Source organism: Typopeltis vanoorti, chromosome 16, assembly GCF_054136105.1.
Source record: "Typopeltis vanoorti isolate ZY-2024b chromosome 16, IOZ_Tvanoo_1.0, whole genome shotgun sequence".
NCBI lineage: Eukaryota > Metazoa > Arthropoda > Arachnida > Uropygi > Thelyphonidae > Typopeltis > Typopeltis vanoorti.
This window is the reverse complement of record NC_143564.1, coordinates 16,059,726-16,083,133: the sequence shown is the minus strand read 5'-3', so window position 1 is coordinate 16,083,133 and position 23,408 is coordinate 16,059,726. Positions and strand designations below refer to the sequence as shown.

Sequence of the window (23,408 nt, the reverse complement as noted above, 5' to 3'; positions counted from 1 at the left end):
ATCACACGTAACTTGTATGCAATATTGTAGCAATGCTGACGTTTTTCAACCATAATTTGCAAAGAAATTTAGAGAAAATTTAATGGCAGAAATTTATCATCGTTCACAACAACTGCGACAACAATTGGAAAGTTTAAACGAACAGGAACACAGCTGTGATCGCCGATGACAGCGCATGCGCATCCACTGAACTCTACGTAACTGCATTTGGAACAGAGAAAATTTCCAGAAATGAAAGTAATAAAAAACTGAGTATCAGCATATAAGACACACCCTGTTTTTCAGACCTATTTTCAAAGAAAAAAAGTGCATCTTATACGCTGCCAAATACGGTATTTAATTTGGCAAATCAGCAATTTTTTTTTTTTGTCATAAAGTGAAAATGGCTGATTTCTGGCAAATCAGCAATCACAGAATTTTTGCAAAATTCTGTGACTCATGAAGAGTCACAGAATTTTGCAAAAATTCATTGAAATTCCTTGTTTCTCTTTAAGTGAATACACTCAACTCTCATTATGGCAAACTCACAGAGATACACCTGGAATAGTTTGCAACGATGGGCTGTTTGTCATAGTAGATTTCTTTCAGCATAGCACTGTACCTGGATTTGTTATAGTTGAATTTGCTGTGGTGAGTACCAACAGCACAGAATCTGCTTTACTTAAATAATAAATATTCATACTAGCAAAGTGAAACTGCAGGAATGCAGGATTAAAAACATTGCCAAAAACTTTGCAATTTCCTTCACTATCATCAAGCTATTAGTTTAATTTTCAATGAATACACGCAAATCTCACTATGGCAAGCTCACAGAGATACAATGGAATAGTTAGCAATAGTGGATTTCTTTCGGCACACCACTGTACCCAGACTATGATATGCTGTTAATAAAATGGTCTTTTTTTTTTTTTCCCCTCTCTCTCTGTGTGAGAGAAAGAGAGAGAGAATTTTCTGGTATATGCCCCAAAGTGGTGTATCAGATATTATGACAGACTAAAACAATATTTCATTTCTATTTGCATATCATCAGCTTTCTTCCAAATTGGTATATTATTTAAAACCAGTATGTATGACTTGATCAGCTCTTATATTTCATCCTTCTAAAGCACTGTTAAAACTCCACATTAGTCCAATATACAATTTTCTTTCTAACACCTGTTTTGCTAATTTTTCATTTCCCATTCAGTTTAAATGATTATAGTATCTTAGATTATCTCTGCTTACATATTTTTGAATATTAATAATTTCAAGCATAAAAAAGGAAATGCAGCTGAATGTGAGAATTACAGAGGAATTTCTCTACCTGGAAACTTATCCAGGTAAGATTTATGAAAGCATGCTTGGAAAGAGGCTGATAAAAATTGTGGAAGAAAAACTGGAAGAAAAACAAGCTGGGTTCAGGTCACATAGAAGTTGTCAGGATTAGATTTTCACTTTATGACAAATAGTTCAGAAATCATGGGAGTAGGATCTGTACTTAAATTTGGTAGATATGGAAAAGGCATATGACAAGGTACATAGGGAAAAGCTTTTCAAAACACTACAGAACAATAAAATTGAAGGAAATACAGGAAGTGTAAAATCAGGTGGAAGACAAAGATGTACATTATCATCACCCTTATTCATCTCTATAGTTACATTATGAAAGAAAGTGGCATTAGGCATGACATTAGAACTGAAGATATCGAACTTAACTCTTTGCTTTATGCAGATGATGTAGTCCTAAACAAAACTAGTACAAGTCTCAAGGATTCTGTAACTAAATTGAATATAACAGCTGTAACAAATTTAGCATGAAAATCAGCAATAAAGACTAAAACTATGAAAATAGGTTGGAACATAGAAAACTTCAGCTGCATTCTGAATAAAGAGCCTATAGTACAAATAAAATATTTTGGCTATTTAGGCACAATTTTTTGTGAAGATGGCAAGTTACATCTGGAAATAGACAACAGAATAAGAAAATTGGTATGGTGGGGAGCCAGCAGAATAAATATATATGGAATAATAGAGAAATTAGCCAAGCCACCAAACTAGCAGCATACAAGACAATGTTCAAACCAATTTTAAATTATGGATCAGAGAGCTGGGTTAGAAATAAAACACCTTGATCAAAAGATTCGAGACCACAGATATGAGAGTTCTTAAAAAAAGTAGAGAAGTGAACAGATGGCATCGATGCAAAACCATATTAAAAATGAAGACATTAGGAAGGAACTTTGCATTGTTTGCATTCAAGAATGTGAGCAAGGGCTAATCTAAGGTGGTATGATCACTTAAATAGAATGGACGAGGAAAGGTTAGCAAAACAGGTGTTTGATGCCAAGATGGCAGGAAAAAGATCCAGAGGAAGACCAAGTCTAGGTGGAATGATTCAGTCAGAAGTGCCTTGTAAGAATATATGTTAAATATGACAAAATTGAAGTAATGACAATACTAGACTAATAATAAACTGTTCATAGGAGATTAATAGTAATGTAAACTTAATCATGTAGTGCTGTCATAGTAGCCTGAACATCCCTTGAGAGTATATATCAGGAAATTGATGATGATGGTGATAATTTCAAGCTTTTCAATTTCTGATAGTTTTAATATAGTTTGCTTATTGACACCACCTGTTCAGTTCCCAAACATCCTTTTTCCCCTCCTCTCATATCTGTGGTCTTTGATCAAATCTATAAGTTAAAACTAATTTGAACACCATCTTGTATACAATTAACTTGGTGTGTTGGAACTGGAAGTTCAAAACACCAAGCATTTCTTGAACTGGCAGTCTACTCTATCAATCTTACTTATTCTATTATGTACTTTCATATTTAATTGGCAATCTTCACTTGCTAATTTTATCTTAAACATCTACGACTGGGATCAAAACAAGCAATCAATCCTTAATGCAATCAAAGTACCTAAGATTGTAGATCATTGTAATTACAGCCAAAACAACCAAGACTATAATATCAGTATTTCTACTGAGTATATTCTAGGCTGGATTGCATATTTTTGTAAGATGAAAAAAATCCAAGTGCTCAGGAGAGGGAGGGGACCTTGAAACTTCCACATGACTGGCTAACTCACTATCAGTTGAAAAGTCCATATAATTCTTAGAAGACTGAAATATAAGATATTATAGTGAAGAGTCAAAAAATAACAGATTAATTTGGATGAAAATTGCAGAAATAAGCTATTAATAATGTAAATTTCATTATTTGAACTACTGTAGTAATCTGAGTAAGTGCTATTACATTACAGAAAATGACAAAGACGTATGTAACTAGACATATTCTAAAATACTTATAAAACTAGATTAGTGGTGATTTACAATAAACATGCAAGTCATGCATTTGTGGAAGCTTTATATGTTTCACATATATTATGCAACCCATTCTGACTGGCATTTCCAATATTTTGTAAACCATCTATAATTAAAAGTTTATTTAATTATCTGTCATGTGCTGTAAAAATATTACTTCAATAATTTAAATTCGGGGAATTTAAATTTCAGTAAAATGTATTATCTTGATTTGCAGTCTGGTTGGCTGAGCGACTAACACACACTCTCTCTCTCTCTCTCTCCAACCAATAGCTAATGCGATAGTTAATTAATGCTGTACAGAATATAAATATTGCAGAATATAGATAAAATATAGACAAAACCTTATAAATGGACAAGATCTGGGATTAAACATTTGAGTATGATATATTAGGCAACTACGGTAGAGTACACGCAAGCAAAGGCTTAGCAAGATATTTGCCTGACTGAATAAAAAATTTTTCAAGCTCTGTTTATAACCTTCCACGGAAGGGAACGACATTAAAAAAACATCACTTCTCTACTATCCAGAATTCTTTTTTAAAGCATACTGACATTTTAAGAAGGAATAATTGTGTAACATGTATTAAAAATAAGAAAAAAATAAAATAAATTCACTAATGCCTTTTATTCCCTATAAGGAGTATGCAAGGCTGTTTTAGCCCTCTCTAACTTTGGAGACTGAGGGACAGTACATCAATCTTCACTTGAAGCCAATCAGATATAGCAAGCCCAAGACTATTACTAATTATAAACGACATTTAATGAAGAGAAGCAGACAAGTGCCGCCATCTCATGATTTCTAACCCTAATGTAGTATATTATTTGTCTGAAATAGCTTGGGTTCTATGGTCAATTTTTTATTTTATTTATTATTATTTTTTTTTTCGAGTTTCTGAGAGGGAAAAAAACCACCTGCTCATACTCAGGGTAGACTAACTCAGGAACAGGTCAAAGAAAGGTTAAAAAAGTTCCTTTAATTGACAACTAGATTTGAACTGAGAACAGCTTTCTTCAGGCAGCCTAGCACTATAGATGCAAACACTACTTCTACAGGGCTACACAGGCTTTATTAAAATTAAGTTATATAATAAATGCTAAAAGGTGAAATTTCTTGAAGTATTCATATTGGTGAAAACAGATTTAAAAGAGCGTAGAAGTCAAAAGTAGCATACAAGGATACAAGCATGGGCCTGATGATAATATGATGGATGTAGATTACTGAACCTTTCTTGTCCTGCAGTATCCCAGAAGTCTGAAAAATATTTCATATTATAAGGCAAATTACCCTTCATGAATCTTTAAAATGTCAAGTATTTGCTTTTCAAATTAATTAAGAGCATGCATTTGTCGTAAGAATTATATATAATATTTAAACATACCAGTAGGTATTCATTCTTTTAGAGAAACTGGTGCCATAGTTATATTACTTATTTCATGAAAACAAGGCATAGATAAAACTGTTTATTAGTTTAGCAGGCCAAATATTTTGGTCTGAAATATCTGGCCCTAAACAAATAAATAGACAATAACACAGTTTTGTGAAGGGTAGGTCTTCCAGTAATTTGCTCATGCTTTATCATCTAGTGAGTGCAGCAGTGGATGAGGTGAATGAATGTACTACTATACTTCTAATTTTGCCATGGCATCTGATGCGCCACAATAGAGGCTGTTATGCAAAAGGATGGGTATGCAAAATAGGCTTGAAAGATATTGTGGAATATAGATATGTAAGCAAAGGACATAACCTATAAGGAATTAAGATAAAGAATTCACTATGTTGGAAATCACTTATTTAATATGAACAGAATTTTCAGTGCCTAAAGTAAGAGACAAAATAGAAGAACTGAAAATTATAGTGTTCTGTAAAGAATATATAATAATACATTATATTAAATGCAATAGAGGAGCTTGATCTGTAAGTACTAGAATTCAAGGCATAGACACTGAAAATATCAGATAATAAATAATTACTTAACATAGTAATAAGGACTACTGAGCAAAACTTTCCAAAATTGGGAAAGTACACCCTGATGGGTATACAGGATAGTATGATAGTTTTAAATGAAAAACTTACATCATTTCTTACATAGTTCCATGTTGACAATTAATCTGTTATCTGTCGAGACTCCAATATTATCAGATTGCATATTTCTGTCTTCTAACACACTTCTTACTATACCAACCCATCTAGACCTTGGTCCCTCTCCAGGTCTATTTCCTAGCAAAAAAAAATACTTGTTTTGTTAACCCTTCCTCTCCCATTCTGTTTAAGTGACCATACCACCTGAGATTAGCTCTGCTCACATATTCCAAAATGGTAATAATGTTAAATTCATTCTTAATATCCTCATTTTTTAATATGATACTGCCATTGATGCCATCTGTTTACTTCACTAATATTTCTCAGAACTCTCATATTTATTGTCTTCAGTCTTGGATCAAGTGTTTTATTTCTAACTCAGCTCTAAGATTCATAAGTTAAAACTGGTCTGAACACTGTCATGTATACAGCTAGTTTGGCGACTAATTTCTCTCATATTCCTAATAAATTTATGCAATGAATCTTGAATTTATCAGATATAGTATGAGTGGCAAGACTGATTTATAAGAATTACATAAAATGGGCATAACCCTGGTGTTCTTCCAAGAATATCTGAGCAGATCAATCTGTCTGGCCATAATCTGAGAGATCACATAAGTAAGGAATACTATAAACTCCTGGATAGAAAAGACTACAATGTTTATCCTTTTGGAAAGTGTGAGGATGAATGTTTGCAAACCAGATGAAGACTTTAATCTGGCACAGAAATCTGGTAAGCTTCTCAAGCATACCTTTGACATGTGGACTGCAGACGCTTAGAAACTTCTTGAGGAATGATAGGAAGAGCATAATTATCAATAACACCATGTTTTGATTGCAGTAACTGGAGATGCAAGTTCTGATAAAAGACAGATCTATTTTTAAAAGAGAAGCAGCAGATCATAAGGAGTGTGTAGAATGCACTGAAGTTTTGATAATGCCCGACTTTTGTGATGAGCAGCAGCATCAATGTATCTCCCTGTGCTTGTTTTCTTTCCGTATAATGAAAAATAGATTTAGGTTGTTTTTGAATGAGGAGGCATAGGAATGGAAGGAGCTTGCTCTCCCTTCTATTTCAAGAATAAATTTAAGTGATGAATGGATTGGATTAATTTTTATGAAGAAAAACACAAAGCTCAGATAAAAGTTCCAGACTGCAAAAAATGGCATCAGTGTATCAAAGTTATATAGAAGGCATGCAGAAAAAAAGTGGTAAGCTGTCCCAGATGTTCTATAAAATAGCTAAGGTGAGAGAGAAACAGAAGCAACTGCAGCTCCTTCCATTTGTTTTTGGGCAGTTTATTTCAGCTGAGTATTTATAGCAACATTGCACAATGGGAGAAAATCACTATGCAGTAATTCTATGTATGCATAAGAGGGATATTTGTAAAGAGTAAAACTACATTAAAACTAATCAAAGAGTCTCTTGATAGTAATTCCATAAATCTTATTCCTGAAATCTGCATTTTTGATAAACAGAATTTTTGACAGAAGTTTCAAAAGGTTTGTAAGGCAGGCAGCCAATAGTCTGCCCTACATCTCAATGGAAACTTTCATTATAAAATTTCAGAAGACTATAACATCTGGAAGTTCTAGCATGATGAACTACTACTCAAATCTTGTTGACTGTACTTCATCTAAGAGGTCAGTATATTTATCTGCAGTGGCACAAAGTTTCTAGAGATGTATTGTCATGAAGCATGATCACAAAGTAAAATGTTAAGATTCCTGAAATAAATGTTTCTATCCTAGATAGAAACATTTATTTAGTACATTATTTATCTTTATATTGTATTATGTACTATATTATTATGCCTACAATGACAGCCAAAATTTCATTTCTACCAAAATTGACTTGAGAACACAGTAAAAAAAAAAGGCAGTTTTAAAGCAATGGGATAATGAACATTATGAAAATCTTTATGAATACTAAATGCAAAATCCATAATGGAAATGGCTTTTAGAAATATATCTTAATGAATTGCCTTAAATTATACAACAGTTCTCCTGCATCAATAGTGATGCAGGAGAACTGTTGTATAATCTCAATTACTAGGTAGATCATTCCAAAAGGAATGATCTATCTAGTAATTGAGATTTATGAATATGACATTCCTTAACTATAGAAGTCCTCTGTACATATTTTGGATCAAATTCTATAAGCTGTATTATAATATCTTCAAGAGATAAAATTGCTGATGGCTCAGTGAAAACAGTAGTAATATGTTGATTAATAAAAAAAAAAAAACTGCTTTATGGCTTCAAGAATTTGGTTAATTAAGAGAACAACTTGCACACATACAGATCCAACATGCTTTGGAAGGAGAGGGGGAATTGAATCCCACTATGGCATTGAAAAAAAAAATATATATAAATATATACTCATTTAGCTATTTTGACTTTCTTTTGCAAGTTTTTTTTTTTTTAACTAAATAATCTCTCTCTCTAAAAAATGAAGATAAACTTCTTTATTGAAAGGCAATTTCAAATACAGTTATGAGGGCAAACTTCAAAATGGGAACATGGACAAGGAAACTTATTTGTGGCTATGGTCCCACAAAAAGGTTCCTCGGAAGAAGTGGAGGAATTTTTTGAGTCATTAGAACAAGCAGCTGACAAAGAAAAATGGAAAAAGTGGTCCTTGTTGGAGATCTGAACAGCAGAGTAGGCAATGAATCCCACAAGACACATAGGAACATTTTGGGAAAATTTGGAGAAAAGGGCAAAGCTATTAATAACAGTAAGTATTCAGTGGACTTCTGCTCAGGGCACGTTACTGACAGCATGTTTCAACATAAAGATGTGCACAAGTTCACATGGAGAGAAAATGCAAGAAATAAGAAAAGCCTCATTGACTACATCATAGTTGACAGTGATTTCTTCATGCTCATTCAGGATACAAGAGTGTACAGAGGATTTGAAATTTGAAGTGACCATTACGTAGTACTAAACAGGATAAAAATGGATATTGAAAAGAACAGTATGTAAGGAAGTTTTAAAAATAATTAAACTTGAGCAGCTTTTAAAATAAATTGTAGACTTGACTACACAAACATTATTGAAGGAAAAATGAAACAAATGAAAACAAGAACCAAACCTTGGAGTCTCAGTGGCAAACTCTGAAGAAGACAATGATTGATACAGCTAAGGGGTGAAGTTGTCTACAAGTATAGAAAAATAAGAATGGCGGAAACAAGAAGTTAAAGCAGCAGCTCTGGAAATGAAAAATGCATCCCAAAAGTTCCAAGTCAGCAGATGCCCTAAAAGAATACAGATAAAAATGTAAGAGCTAAGCTGTGTGTAAAAGTAGCTAAACAAAAGTCATGGGAAAATTTTGGTAAGAATATAGAAAATAAATACCAGGAAGGTGGCAAATGTGCTGGAGGCTAATAAAGAAGCTTAGAAATGGAGGAAAGAGTACTGTAAAAGCAATCAAAGATGATAAACGTGACATGAAAACTGAAGATAAGTATATCCCAGATATCTGGAGTAATTACTTTGAAAGACTGTTAAATGAACCAAGCAGTGACAGAACCATTATCATCATAGTTATCAAGGATTTAGACCTAGAGTGGCCTGTTCCGGCCTTAGAAGTCATCGTTGAATCTTTTAAGAGGACGTCCTGGTTTTCTTTTTCCTAATGGCTTGTACTTTAAGGCTTGTTTTGGTAATCTTTCTGTTTTCATTCTTTGAATGTGTTCCCTCCATATTTTTTAATTTTTTCTATTACTGATTCCTGGTTTAATTCATAATTTCTTTGTTTCTATTGTGATCAAATAGAGTATACTTTACAGTTTTTCTCATAAACTTCATTTCAGCTGTTATTAATCTTTGTCTTTTGTTTTATTGTCCAGATTTCACTTCCATACAATAGGACTGGTAAGGCTAATGTATTGTATACTTTTATACAATATAGTCTGGTTTGTTTTTGAACTAGGTTTGGTTTAAATATAGTTAATTACACCTATTATTTTTAAATATTTTGCAATTTTTAGGTTTATATCTTTTTAATTTTCATATGTAATCACACAACCTAGGTAGTTAAATGAATTCACCTGTTCTAAAATCTTGTTATCTATTACTATTTTAGTTTTTACTGGATCTTGTCCTTTAAAGGCCATAATTTTTGATTTTTTTTGTTGATATTATCATTCCATAATCTTCGGCTATCTCATTTAGATTTAAAATAGCTTTCTGTAAGTTACCTTCAGAATTTGTAATTATTATTTGGTCATCGGCAAAAAGGAGAGTGTTTAAGTTCACAGCAGGAGAAAGTCTAATACCTTGATAGAAAATTTTATTCCATTTTATTATTACGAGAGAGATAAACCAAGACTCCTTGGTTTATCTCTCTCGTATATGATAGCTTATGATTTAATCTTATCTGTATTTGATTATTTTCATACATACTTATGACAGCTTTTAGGATATTATTTGGTACTTGTCTTTCTTTTAATATGTTAAATAAAATGCTTCTTTTAACTTTGTCGAATGCTTTTTCAAAGTCAATAAATGTAATATGTGTTTCTAAATTGTATTCTCTTTTTTTCTCTATTATTAATTTTAGGCAAAAGTTTGGGTCTATACATGAAAGTCCTTTTCTAAATCCATTCTGTACTTCTAAAATAAAGTTTTCAGAATATTTTATAAGTTTATTTGAAATTCTGCTATATATTTTGTAACAGGAATTTAGTATACTTATACTTCCATAGTTTTTAGGGTCATCTCTACTACCTTTTTTTTAAAGATAGGAATCACAATTGCTTTTTTCCATTCTATTAGGGGGTTACCAGTTGAATAGATTTTATTTAAAAATAATAGGAGTCTTTCTTTGAACCTTGTTCCTTCATATTTATATAGTTCTGAACCTAGCTTATCTTCTCCAGGTGATTTTCCATTTCTTGTTTCTTTCAGGCTGATTTCTAATTCTTCTTTAGTTATTTCCTTTTCATTTAATGTTTGCCAGTTATCTTTTTTAAAATATTTATCTGTCCACAATTCTGTATTGAAATTTAGAAATTCTTATAATTTCAATTCGATATTTAATTTTATGTTTTCTTTAGTATTTGTATTTAAGTGTTTCAAAATCTTATATACAAAACAAGTGTTCTCTGCCAGGTTGGCAGGAAAATGACCCAGAGAAAGACCAAGATATAGGTGGATTGATACTGTACAAAGTGCCTTTGACGATAGAAATATAAGATCTGATAATGTTGGAGTCTTGACAAGTAACAGACTGATTTTGAGGAAAATTGTAGATAGGAAGTTGGTAATGATGTAAATTTTTCATGTAGTACTATCACATCCTGTACACCCCTTGAGGGTACATGGCAGGAATTTGATGATGAAATCTGATATACATTGGATCTTATTTCATGTAATTCATGTTCTAAATTAGAAACAAATTTGTTCCATGATTCTCTATGTCTTTTTCTGACTTCTCTTTTAGCTATGGCTCTTATTCTTTTATATTCTATTTCATCTATCTTTTACTGTTTAACCATTTATGATAGGCTTCTTTTTTCATTTTGATTATTTCTTTGATTTTATCATCCTATATCTTCAGTTTTTTCCTTTTATTGAATTTTTTGGTCTTTCCTAAGCTTTTATTTGCTGCTGCATTTAGTATCATGTTTATATTAAAGCCATTATATTTCTATTTCTTCATTTTATCTAGATATTGGTCAATTCTTTGTTCATATAGCCATTGTATATTTGTGTCATTTAATAGTCTAGTTTTATAAACAAATATTTAAAATTTTTTTCTGTTCTTGTTACTTGTAGCCATTTAAGTGGTAATCTTAATTTTATTTTAACGAGGAAGTGGTCACTACTTATTTCATATTCTCTGTGAACTTTGATGTCTTTTCATTTAAGATAAAATAATCTAATATTGATTTCCATCCTCTTGCTTCCCAAGAATATTTATGTATGTCTTTATGCTTATAGAAAGAGTTCATTCTTTTTTAGGTTATTATAAACTACAAAGTTAGATAACGACCTCGCCTACTTGCTATACGTGAATAAAAAGGAGTTAGTTGATTTTTGATGATAAACTACAAAGTCGATCAATTTTTTACCATTCCTGTTTAGAGAATGTTCTCCATATATTTCTATATTATTAATTCTTAATTTAAGTCCTGCTAATATTACATAATCATTTTTATTTATTTTATTATATATATTTTGTAACTGATTATAAAATTCAATATTATCCTGTTCTCTTCCTTCTTCTGGGGCATATAAACCGATTGTTAAGTAACCTCTATCTATTTTTATTCTAGCTTCTATTATTCTTTCATTCCATTATTTATAATGTTTTAACTGTTTTGAAAGGGAGTTATGAATCCAAATCATAACTCCTGCTTGTGCTCTTTGGTCTCTGTCAACTCCACTATATATATATACAGGGTGTTCGGGATAAATTTGACAGTTTCGTAAGGAAAAAGAAAATCTTCTTTGTATCTATTAAATTTAATGAATTGACAAAAAAACATTACAGGCAGAGTTAATTACAATACTATCAACAAGATTTACTCAAAATAACCACCATTAGCATCGATCACAGCTTCAATTCTGCTTCGGAACCTCGAACAAGCTGATGCTACAGTCTCCCTGGGAAGGGCCGCAAAAACTGTTTTAATTTTATCCATTAACTGGGCTTTTGTATTACTGGAAGTGCGATTGGTGTCTTTTTCAACTGCGCCCCATACAAAATAATCCATGGGGTTAAGGTCTGGGGAGTTTGGAGGCCAAACATTTGGACTGGTGAAGTCGTAGAAATTTTCAGACAACCATTTTTGACTTTTCCCAGAGGTGTGGCAATGGGCCGAATCCTGCTGCCATACATACGGCCTACCATTGGCTACCCTTGTTATCCAGGGCTTGACTACAGTTAGCAACTCCACGAACAAAGCCCGAATTCCAATGTCAGGGTTCTTCAACACCTGTTCCTGCAGATTTGCGAGGAATTCTGCTGTACGAACGCAATCAGATCGTCTGCTAGGGATCTTTCTTCTTGCTACATCCTCGTAGTCACCATTGCAAGTCTCTAGTTCATGCCTGATTGTTTTTACTGTATTCAGGGAGCATTGGGCAGCAGTCGTAATATCCTTATTTTGATGGCGGGCACGAATCATCATGATACAAGTTATTCTCTTCCATGATTCAGGTGGGTTCCAGCTATCCATCCTTTCTGACATCTTGTATATGAATGAAGAAGGGTCCAAACTTTTAAATGAAGAGAAGTGTGTGTTAATACATGTAACTTACGGAAAAATATAATTAATTATAAATATGTCAAATTTATCCCGAACACCCTGTATATATATATATATGTATATCACATTAAAATAAAGCACTAGAAGCCTACTTAAATCTATCATCATCTCAACAATCTGAAGGAATTATAATTTACAGTGACTCAAGATCAGCTATGGAGGCAATCAAAAATGGCAATACCAAGCTCACACAAGACATCCATAAACTCTTAAATCATCTAAAGTGTTTAGGTAAAAGTTGCATTTTACAATGGATTCCTGCTCATGTAGGCATTGATCACAACGAAGCAGCTGATAAATTAGCAAAAGAGGCCAGAGAACTCAACCAAGAAACTCATATGATAACTCTTGCTGATGCCAATGCACTAGCAAAAGCTAAACTAATTCCATTGAAATCAGTGATACAACATCAAATTCCCGAGATCAATGCTGACAGAAGGACCTCCACCACGATAGCAAGACTACGAACAGGACATTATAGAGGAATGAAGATCAATACAGATGATACGAGAACATATAGAAACTGCAACAACTGCCCCAATACTGAACTGACACCCACTCACATCTTTACCTGTCCAGCAATTACAGCAGCCTTGCAAGAAATAGATCCTAATCCTGAACAACAGCTCTATACAAACAAAATCACAGACATAGCCAAAGCAGTACAAAGAGCACACGGAAACATCTAAGACTCTTCAAAGGACAAGACAACAACAACATCACATTAAAATTTTCGGTTCTCATGGTTCCTTTTAATTTCTTTTTTTGTTTCAGTATGACATAACAGAACTATACTAGAAAATTTTCAAGAGGAATGCACATCAATACTTGAGGTAGAATGAGATGTCAAAACCTTGAAAGGTGGAAAGGCAGCTGAAGTACTTGATGTTCGACCAGAAATGCTGAAGTATGAAGGTCTAAAAGAGTTTTGCAGTGGCTAAACTGCATAATTGGTCAGAAGGCCGATTTCGAAATGATTAGGTAGAGCTCTCATATTACCCATGTAATAAAAAAGGGAATAAAACTGAATGTGAGAATTACAGAAGAATTTTTCTACTAATTGTTCCAGGTATGAATTATGCAAATATACTTGAAAAGAGGTTGAGAAAGTGGAATAGAAACTTGGAGAAGAACAAGCTGGTTTCAGACCAAATAGAGGTTGTCAAGTTAAGGTTTTCACTTTAAGACAAATAGTTCAGAAATCATTGGAATATTATAAGGATTTAACTTTTATAGATCTGGAAAAAGCATATGACAAGGTGCCCAGAGAAAAGCTTTTCAAAACACTACAATTATATGGAGTGAATGGGACATTATACAGAGCAATCCATAGTCCATATTTAAGTGGTCAGTCAGCAATTAGAATTGAAAGAAATACAAGAAGATGGTTTGATGTAAAATCAGGGGTAAGACAAGGATGCACGTTATCTCCACTCTCATTCATCATCTATATGGATCACATTATTAAAGAAAGTGGCATTATGCCTGATATTAGAAATGGAGATGTCAAACTTAGCTATCTGCTGTATGCAGATGATAATGATGATGTACTTATAAACACATCTAGTGAAATTCCAGAATTCACCAACTAAATTGAATAAAGGTGTAACAAATTTGGCATAAAAATTAGCAATGAGAATAGAAAACATCAACTGCATTCTGAATTGAGATCCTATAGAACAAGTAAAATATTTCAGCTATTTAGGCAAAGTTTTTAGTGAAGATAGCAAGTTAAATCTGGAAATAGACAACAGAATAAGCAAAGCTAGTATGGTGGGTAACCAGCTGAATAAATTTCTATGGAATAAGAACAATATTAACCAAAATACCAAACTAGCAGCATACAATACAAAACAGTCTTTAAACCAGTTTTAAGTTAAGGATTAGAGAGTTGAGTCAGAAATAAAGCACTTGATCAAAGACTAGAGACCACAGATATGAGGGTTCTGAGAAAAATTAGGAGAGTGAACAAATGGCATCAATGCAAGAATCATATTAAAAATGAAGATATTAGAAAGGAACTTGACATAATTAGCATTCAAGAATGTGTAAGCAGAGCTAATCTAAGGTGGTATGGCCACTTACCTGCATAAACAGGTGTTTGATGCCAAGATGGCAAGAAAGAGATCCAGAAGGAAAATTGTTGATAGGAGATTAATAATAATGTAAACATAATCATGTAATGCTCTCGTAGTAACCTGAACACCCCTCAGGGGTACATATCAGGAAATCGATGATGATGATTAAGTAATGTCATATTCCTAAATTTCAATTATTGTTAAACAAAAAACGATTATTCCCTTGACTACCATCTTGATGCAAAGTTATAACTGTTATAATTTCAGGCCGACCATTAAAAGATGAAATATCATCATCAGTTTTCAAGTTTAGAACTAAACCTGAAACTCCCATATAATAGTTCTATAAAATGTATGAAGTGATAAGTTTATACTAATAATAATAATAACATTTCTTCTGCCAACTGGTTCTTAGATATATAATTTATAAAAACCTACATTTAACAAGATTAAAAAAAAAAAGAATACAATTAACTTTATCTTACCTACAACAACAGATTCACCATTAACATCTGTTTTATGTCTAAACATAGTCAAAGCATATGTAGAGAGCTGTTTTGGTTGGCTAATTCATGGATTAAGGAAATAAAGCAATTCATTTATTCACTTTATTAAAAATAAATAAATATAATAAAAATTCTTGAAATCTTCCTTTCTTAAAACAAAGATATTCAAAATTTGAATTGGTGCTGTTCAGTGAAATACTCATTTACAAGAACATAAATCAGTAAACTTCATGACATAATTATTATTACGGGCAACTCCAAGGAGTCCACAGACTCATCGAGGGAGACCCTAACATCATGTCAAGAACAACTATTTGACATTCACACAGTATCTATCATACTTTGCCTTGAACTCATTTACAGTCATGGCACCCACAACAGACTTTGGCAGCTTATCCCACTCATTCATCACTCGCCAAGTAAAAAACCTAGCTCTAACACCCTTGCTAACCACACTCTTGTCCAGCTTCCATGTATAGACCCCAGTCCTCCCACCACCAGTCCTATTCTCAAAAATATCTTCTGAATTAATCTTATAGAAACCCTTCAGTAATTTGAATGTCTCAATCATATCACCCCCATTTCTGACTATCAACCAATTTCTGCAACCCACAAATCTTCAACCTGTTCTCATAAGGTTCATTCCATACACATGCTATCATCTTGGTCACTCGCCTCTGGATCCTCTCCACCTCCTCCCCATCCAGAAGAAACCCTGGCACCCATATCTGGGCACAGTAGTCTAGATGGGATCTTATCAAAGCTCGATACAGAGGAACAATAACCTGTTTGTCTCTGCTTGTCAAAGTATTTTTCAGCAACCAAGTGATTTGATGAGCTGATTTTGCCATTTTTATAATGTGCCCCTTAAACTTCAACTCCCTATCCACCAACACTCCCAAATCCCTGGCCTCGTCAATCTCCTACAGTACCGTTCCACCGATGTGGTATACTGCTGCTAATCTTTTCACTCCTAAATGCATAACCTTAAACTTTGCCATATTAAATTGACATCCATTCTGCTTAGCCCAGTCCTCCAAACTATCCAAATCATCCTGCAAAATTTTGACATCCTGTGCATTCGCCATTGCTCTACCCAACTTTGCATCATCATCAGCAAACAAATGAACAGTTCCTCTCAGATCCTTTCCTATATCGTTAATGAACAAACTGAACAATAGTGGTCCAAGAACAGAACCCTGTGGCATACCAGTAGTCACAGGCCATCTTTTGGACTCTACTTCTGAATAAACCACTCTCTGATATCTCTCCATGAACCACCCTCCTATCCATCTCACCAACCCAATATCCATCCCCATATGCTGCAGTTTACTGATTAGAATTCCATGTGGTATCCTGTCAAAGGCCATAGCAAGGTCCAGTAGAATCACTGTAAACCCATTACCCTTATCCAGTTCAGCCGTCACTGTGTTATAAAACGTGAGCAAGTTACTGAGGTATGATCTACCCTTCACAAAACCATGCTGTCCCCCATATAATATCCCATTTTCATCTATCCAATCCTGTATTTTCCTCTTGACTATTTTCTCCAAGACCTTGACAACGATTCCTGATATGCTGATTGATCAGTAATTTACAACAGCAGTCTTGGAACCTCCTTTATGCAGTGGAACTATTTTCCCCTCTTTCCACCCCCTTGGGACTAACTCAGACCCGAGACCCAAATTAAACAAAATGGTCAAGGGCACTGACAATTCTTTAGCCACTTCACATACGGCACGAGCTGGTATACCATCCAATCCTACAGATGTATTGACACTGAGGTTTTGTAATAGACTATTTATCTCCACTTCATTCACCACAATTCCCATATAAGCTGTTGGTTCTTTCATTCCTGCAATGTCACCACGTGGATGATATACTCTTGCAAAGTGCTCGCTAAGTAATTCCACTATATCAATTGATTCGGTTACCTCCCTACCTTAAGAATAATGCCATACGAATGAATATAAAATTAAATTCTACATCTAAATCTTAAATATTGCATCCAGTAGGGAAATTACTCTAATTCTCACATTGTTTAGTTTCCGTTTTATATTATTGTTTTTTTATTACGTTCACATTTTTCACATAATAAAAAATATAATTCACATTACATTTTTTATTAAGTTTACCTGCATAAATAATCTCCATTTTATGCAAGGAAACACAAAATGGATTTTCTATGTGTCTTAACCAAGCCAAACACGTTTAAATGTTGCTAAACATGTTTTGAACTTAATTATAAATGAAATATCATGAACAACAATATAAACTATTATTAGACACATGTATTCACAAGAATAAAGAATAATAATTTCTATTCAATGAAATATTTCACCCAGAAATTAATGGGACATCATAAGAGCATCAACATAATTTCGAGGTGAACTAGAATAAAAAACATTTGAATCCCATTTACAGAGCTGAGCTACGTACCGAAGTGCCACCATACAGGTGGTTATAACTTTACTTTATAAAGTTATAAAGTAAAAATGAGATTGCAATTAAAATTAAAACTAAATCAAAGTTACATTTTTTGGGTGTCTCATCCTCATAAACGCAAGCAACAGTATATTTCCCTTCACTCTCTTCTTTCTTTATCCCCCCACCACCACCCTTTTTTTTTTAACATAATACTGAGTCATTCAATCACTTTATCTAAATGTTATTTCTTGTATTTCAAAATTATTTTAATTTTAGTTTTAACCTTAATTGCAATCCAATTTTATTTTGTAACCACTCATATGCTGACACTTAGGAATGTTAAATAGGATTAACATTCTTTGTTCTAGCTTCACTTTGTAATTATGCTGATGCAGTGATGATGGCTCATTAATATCTGGCAATATTTTCAATAATAAAAATTATTTTTTAATCTTGTGTATTTAATGTATCTAATAATCTTACTATGTCTTTCTGTTAAAAAAAATATAAACTATTTCTCTTTTTGGAATTATTTCTTGTACATTTTTCTTAGAAAAGCATACCTATATGTGAATGTGTGGGGAAAATTTGGTAAACTAAAGTGTAAATCGGTTCTCAGAGAAACCAACTGGTGGGCAAAAGACAGAGCTTTAACTACAGTACGAGGATGGTCTGTAAAGTTCTCGGCCTCAACCATAGATGGCAACACTATCAGCAAAAATTCTGTCATAAGCATCCATGTGAAATTGCAAGTTATTCTATCAAGTAGTTTGTTTTATACAGCTGTCTGAAGCAAAAGTGTTGTCTGTATCCCTTGAAATAGATAAAATTGAGTACTGGAGTTATAAAATTCTTTATAAAAGAAGGTTTAACGCCAAAAGAAATTCATTCGAAGTTCATAAAAGTTTATGGGCACCCTTCTCCTTCGTTTTTGACAATTAAGAAATGGGCTGCTGAGTTTAAACATGGCCGTATAGCCTTGAAGATGATCCATGTGAAGGACGTCCAAAAAGTGTAACAATATCGAAAATCACTGATCAAGTACACGATATGGTATTAGATGACCGGCGAGTCAAAGTATGTGAAATTGCTGAGACTATAGGCATTTCAAAAGAATGTGTAAGATATATTTTGCATGAAGAATTGCAAATAAAAAAGCTTTGCGCAAGATGGGTGCCGCACTTGCTCACAGCAGATCAAAAACGCACTCGCATTAAAATCTTTGAACAGTGCTTGGAGCATTTTAACAAGAATAAAACTGATTTTGTGTGTTGATTTATTACTATGGATGAGACTTGGATTCACCATTACACACCAGAATCCAAACAGCAGAAGTGGACAGAAGCCAAAGTCGGTTCCATCAACAGGAAAGGTCATGGTATCAGTGTTTTGGGATGCTAAAGGCATTTTGTTTATTGTCTTGAAAAGGGTAAAACAATAACTGGGGAACATTATTCCGATCTTTTAACCAGGCCAGAAGAAAAATTCGTGAGAAAAGACCCAGTTTGCAGAAGAAAAAAATCATCTTTCATCAGGACAATGCACCTACCCACAAAAGTGTTTTGGCAATGGGAAAAAGGGATCTGCACTATGAATTGTTGGCACATCCACCCTATTCCCCAGATTTGGCTCCCTCTGACTCTTCTATCTCTTCCAAAAACTAAAACTCTTCCTCGCTGGTCAGAGTTTTCCTTCGAATGAAGAGATGATCGCAGCTATTGAGGGTATTTTGCAGATCTTACTGAGAACCACTACACTGACGGGATAATGGCACTGGGGCATCGCAGGAATAAATGTATTAGTCTTAAGGGAGATTATGTTGAAAAATAATAATAATTTTGAAATTATAAATTTGTTTTTTCATTGTTAGGCTGAGAACTTTGCAGACCACCCTCTTATACGGTTATTTTAAAGTTAACTACAGATATTATATTTCATTGTGATATGTTGCAAACATTTTATGAAATTTCAAAATCAATAAATTCAATAAAGATGTGCATCCCAAAACCAAAACTACTTTGGATTCTCTAATCAGTTTTGACCCAATCATAACTGCTAAACTATTTTTGCAGACACTTCTGAGCACACACTTCCATTACCTGATATTTGCAGTCAAATTCAATGCAAATTATAAAAGTGTATTAGATAATGTACATAAATTATAGTTACAGAGATTGAATTCAAAGGGTATTGTATTTTCAGGGAGGATAGAAGGAATATGATGAGGGGGTAGGATATTGATGATAGCTGCAGAATTACAACCAACAAAATTAGAAGTTCAAGAGTATTTTAGGTCTGAGGAAGATGCTTTATTTGAGGCTATCTTGTGCAAGATAGAAGCAAATAGGACAAAATATGTTGTTGGGTGCTGCTATAGACCAGGAGATCCATGGGAAGATGCAGCTGCCATGTAGCGGCAGATTAGCACAATTAGTGTAGGCCAAACAACTATTATGGGAGACTAACTACGGGAGACATCAATTGGAGGGTGGAAAAGGGGCATGGTAAATGGAAGTGGGATTTATACAGTTGGAATAAAAACTCTGAAGAACACTGCTTTAGTCAGAAAATCTGAAGAGAAAACACCCTCCACCATACATGCAGTCAATGGCCCAAGAGAAAACTGACAATCCAATTGCAAAGCAAGGGAGACAGCCCATAAGATGGCACTTCACTGAGAAGCTTTTGATGCCAAATCCTATCATATGTCTTAGAAATGTCAAGTGTGACTGCACAGGTTTCACCAAACCTTCTCAAACAAAGGGTACAGAGGTGGGTGACGTAGGAGAGGATCTCCGTGAATCTCAATTGGCAAAATCTATATTGGTAGTCAGTGATTAGTTGATTTTCTGATGTTGAAGAAGTTGACTGTTGATGACCTTCTCCATTACTTCAGACAGCACTGAAGTGAGAGCAATTAGGTCGACAGTTTAATGGCACACTTATCTCTTTTGTTTGGAAATGGCTGAATACAGGCTTGCTTCCTTGCTATAGCAAGAGGATGCCAGCTAAGTATTAAATGGTTATAGAGATGATAAAGAACAAGTAATAGTTCAGAAGCACATCTCCTGGGCATGACTGGTGGGATAGCATCAGGACCAAAAGCCTAACAAATATTTAGATGTAGATGTAGGTTTAAGCTCATCTTTGATTTAACAGAATGAAAACAGCACAATGAAATACTTAAACACAAGTTAAATAGTTCCAGTATTTCAGTTGTCTCAGATACATCATATGGGCTACAAAATTAAAATAGTAACAACACATAAAAATGCAAACAATAAGTAGAAGATGCTAGCATAAAAGTCTAATGTTCTAAGAGGGCATCACATCCTCTATGGATTCTGGTAGCTGTTGGATGGGTTGTCTAAGAATGGCCGTTTCCCAAATCATGGGGGCTTTCACACAACTATATTTCTTTAGATTTGGTTGTGTTTTTTTTAATCTATTGCTGATTCCAAAAAGGTTTGTATTTGCTGTAGTGAAGAATAGTATTTTTTTTCCCCCCATTTTATTTTGTTCAAGTTCTCCAATGCATGGATAGGTTGACTCAAATGAAAATTACTTGATGCAGATATATTTCTGTGCTCTTCAAACCAGATGTTAGTAGATCTCCCTGTTTGATGATAACACAATAAGTTACAAGAACAAGAGACTTTAAACACACCCAGAGCAGACAGGAGAGGGAGCTGATCCTGAAGAGAGTTGACAAAAGCAACCATGTCAAGTTTTAATTCACAACACACAAATAATAAAATAATTTTAATTATTTTGATATTTTGTGTCTAGAAAAAACAGACATTATTTCCCTTTTCTATAATGAATCAAATTCTATGGTACTGGCTGTTGGGGTTGGGATAGGAAGTATTATGTGCCCAAATGGAAAACAATGTATTTCTGCCAGATAGAAGGTTTAAGAACAGTAGCATGAAGAGCATGTTTTTCAAAAAGCTCCATAGAGAAAATGACCAGGTAGAAGAGATGGGAGGGCCCATGGCTACCCTCTACCTTTCTAGGCATTCCATCCTAGCTCTACCCAGGTTTATTAACATTCCTAATGTGTGTGTTTGTAGATACAATAGATAGCTTTCACTTTTAAAATTGTATAATGTATAACAATGAGAACAACTGATGTTTGTGCTATCGATGCAAGTCACAGAAATTATCCTCACTAGCATGACAGCTTTTTAATGACAGTTAATTAATCTCTCGATGTTACCGCGTATATCAAAATCACATTAATCAAATCTAATGGTAAAAATTACAATTCGTCCATGATCGATTACTGTATTAATAATTCGTTTTATATGGTACTCTTTTAGGAAAGATAAAAAATGAATGCAAAGTAAATGTTTAATAAATACTTGTAGCTACATTATTTACTCCAATTTTTTTTTATCAAAAGAAGTTATCAAGAGTCGTTTGAACAGTTTTAGTTTTTTTTTATCGGCTAAATTCTACAATAACAAGCAAAATGATTCTCCAGACCTCGGCAAACAAGCAATAAAACATAAAGAAAAAACACTGCAAATATAATCATGATGGCAGAAATTAAGTGGATATTGAATCCAACATTATTTCATAGCCGAATGTAGAAACTACAAGAGTTTCGTACCAAATATATAGAAACTAAAAGATTCGGCAGATGCAAGCATAAGCTACTGTAAAAATTCAATGTTGCCAAAATAAATTATCTAAAACATCAACCTTTTACAGAAGGAGTTCACCTGAATTTTCTTGTACAAAAGTATATTTTATTTCTCTATGTAAAGCTATCTGCATACAGAGCAAAATAAGCCCAAAGGGAATTAACTTGCTCATTGTTTAAGAAGGGATGTAGAAGTATTGAAATCAAGAGCATCGCCTGAAATTCGGCATGTCTTTTGAAGTTGTTTGCAAGACTCATCGCAGGTGACCTTCAAGGTCAACATTGAAAGGGCGCGGCACGAATCAAAAAGAAAGGCCTGTAGGCAAGGTTAAGGCAGTAAAGGGAGGAAGTAAGATTGTCGGCGAATTTTCAATAAACATTATACAGAGTTCTCCAAACTACTAGCAAGACTCTCAAGGGGATGCTAGGGGTCCCAAAAACTTAATCAAAGGTGCAGGGACTCTGGTGTATAAAAGGGTTGGTTCGAAGATGAGAAGGGCTTCCTTTTCTTCATCCTGAGTGAACCATCCACGAGAAAGGACCCGAGGTGTAAGTTCCGGAGGGGAGGGTGGAGAGACCCACCCACCGATGTCGTTCCAGTCACAGCTGAAGATATTCGGAGGCGATAGTTAAGGAGAAATCTTGCCGTAAAGGTCCTGTAGTCGAATAAGTGCGACCAGGCCTGTGCAGAAATCCTTTGCCAGGCAGTTTAAGACGCTGGAATGCATACCCTATATCCCGCCTGCTGCTACGACTATTCATCCATGCCCGGTGTCGCTTCGAGGAGAATTCCAAAACACGGAACGGAGGAGAGAAACCCCACTCAAGCGCCAGAATAAGGAAAGAAGGATGGAAGACACATACAAGATAGGAAGTGACCCATGTGAGTCTACATATTCATTTATTGTTTATGATTAAGAAAGAATTCCCTATCGCACTGTTAAATTGTCTAGTTTAAAGAGATAGTATTTAGAGCAAATGTGTGTAATCGCAAAATGAGTGAAGCATGAGCGCAGTTAATTTCCCTGGGAGAAATTATTGAGCTAGTAAAATTTCTTTGATTGATTATATGTGTA

At 33.9% G+C, this 23,408-nt stretch overlaps 1 protein-coding gene across 1 annotated transcript in view; it reads right to left on the bottom strand.

Moving 5' to 3' along the window:
• Positions 1 to 23,408, bottom strand: part of LOC150097868 (rab-like protein 2A) — a 105,426-nt gene that overhangs the window by 52,317 nt on the left and 29,701 nt on the right. Inside the window, exons 3-4 of the mRNA XM_090406215.1 lie at positions 15,237 to 15,316; positions 4,486 to 4,565 (exon numbers count right to left, since the gene is read on the bottom strand). Of these exons, the coding sequence (XP_090262341.1) occupies positions 4,486 to 4,565; positions 15,237 to 15,316 (160 nt within the window). The remainder of the gene's footprint in view (positions 1 to 4,485; positions 4,566 to 15,236; positions 15,317 to 23,408) is intronic.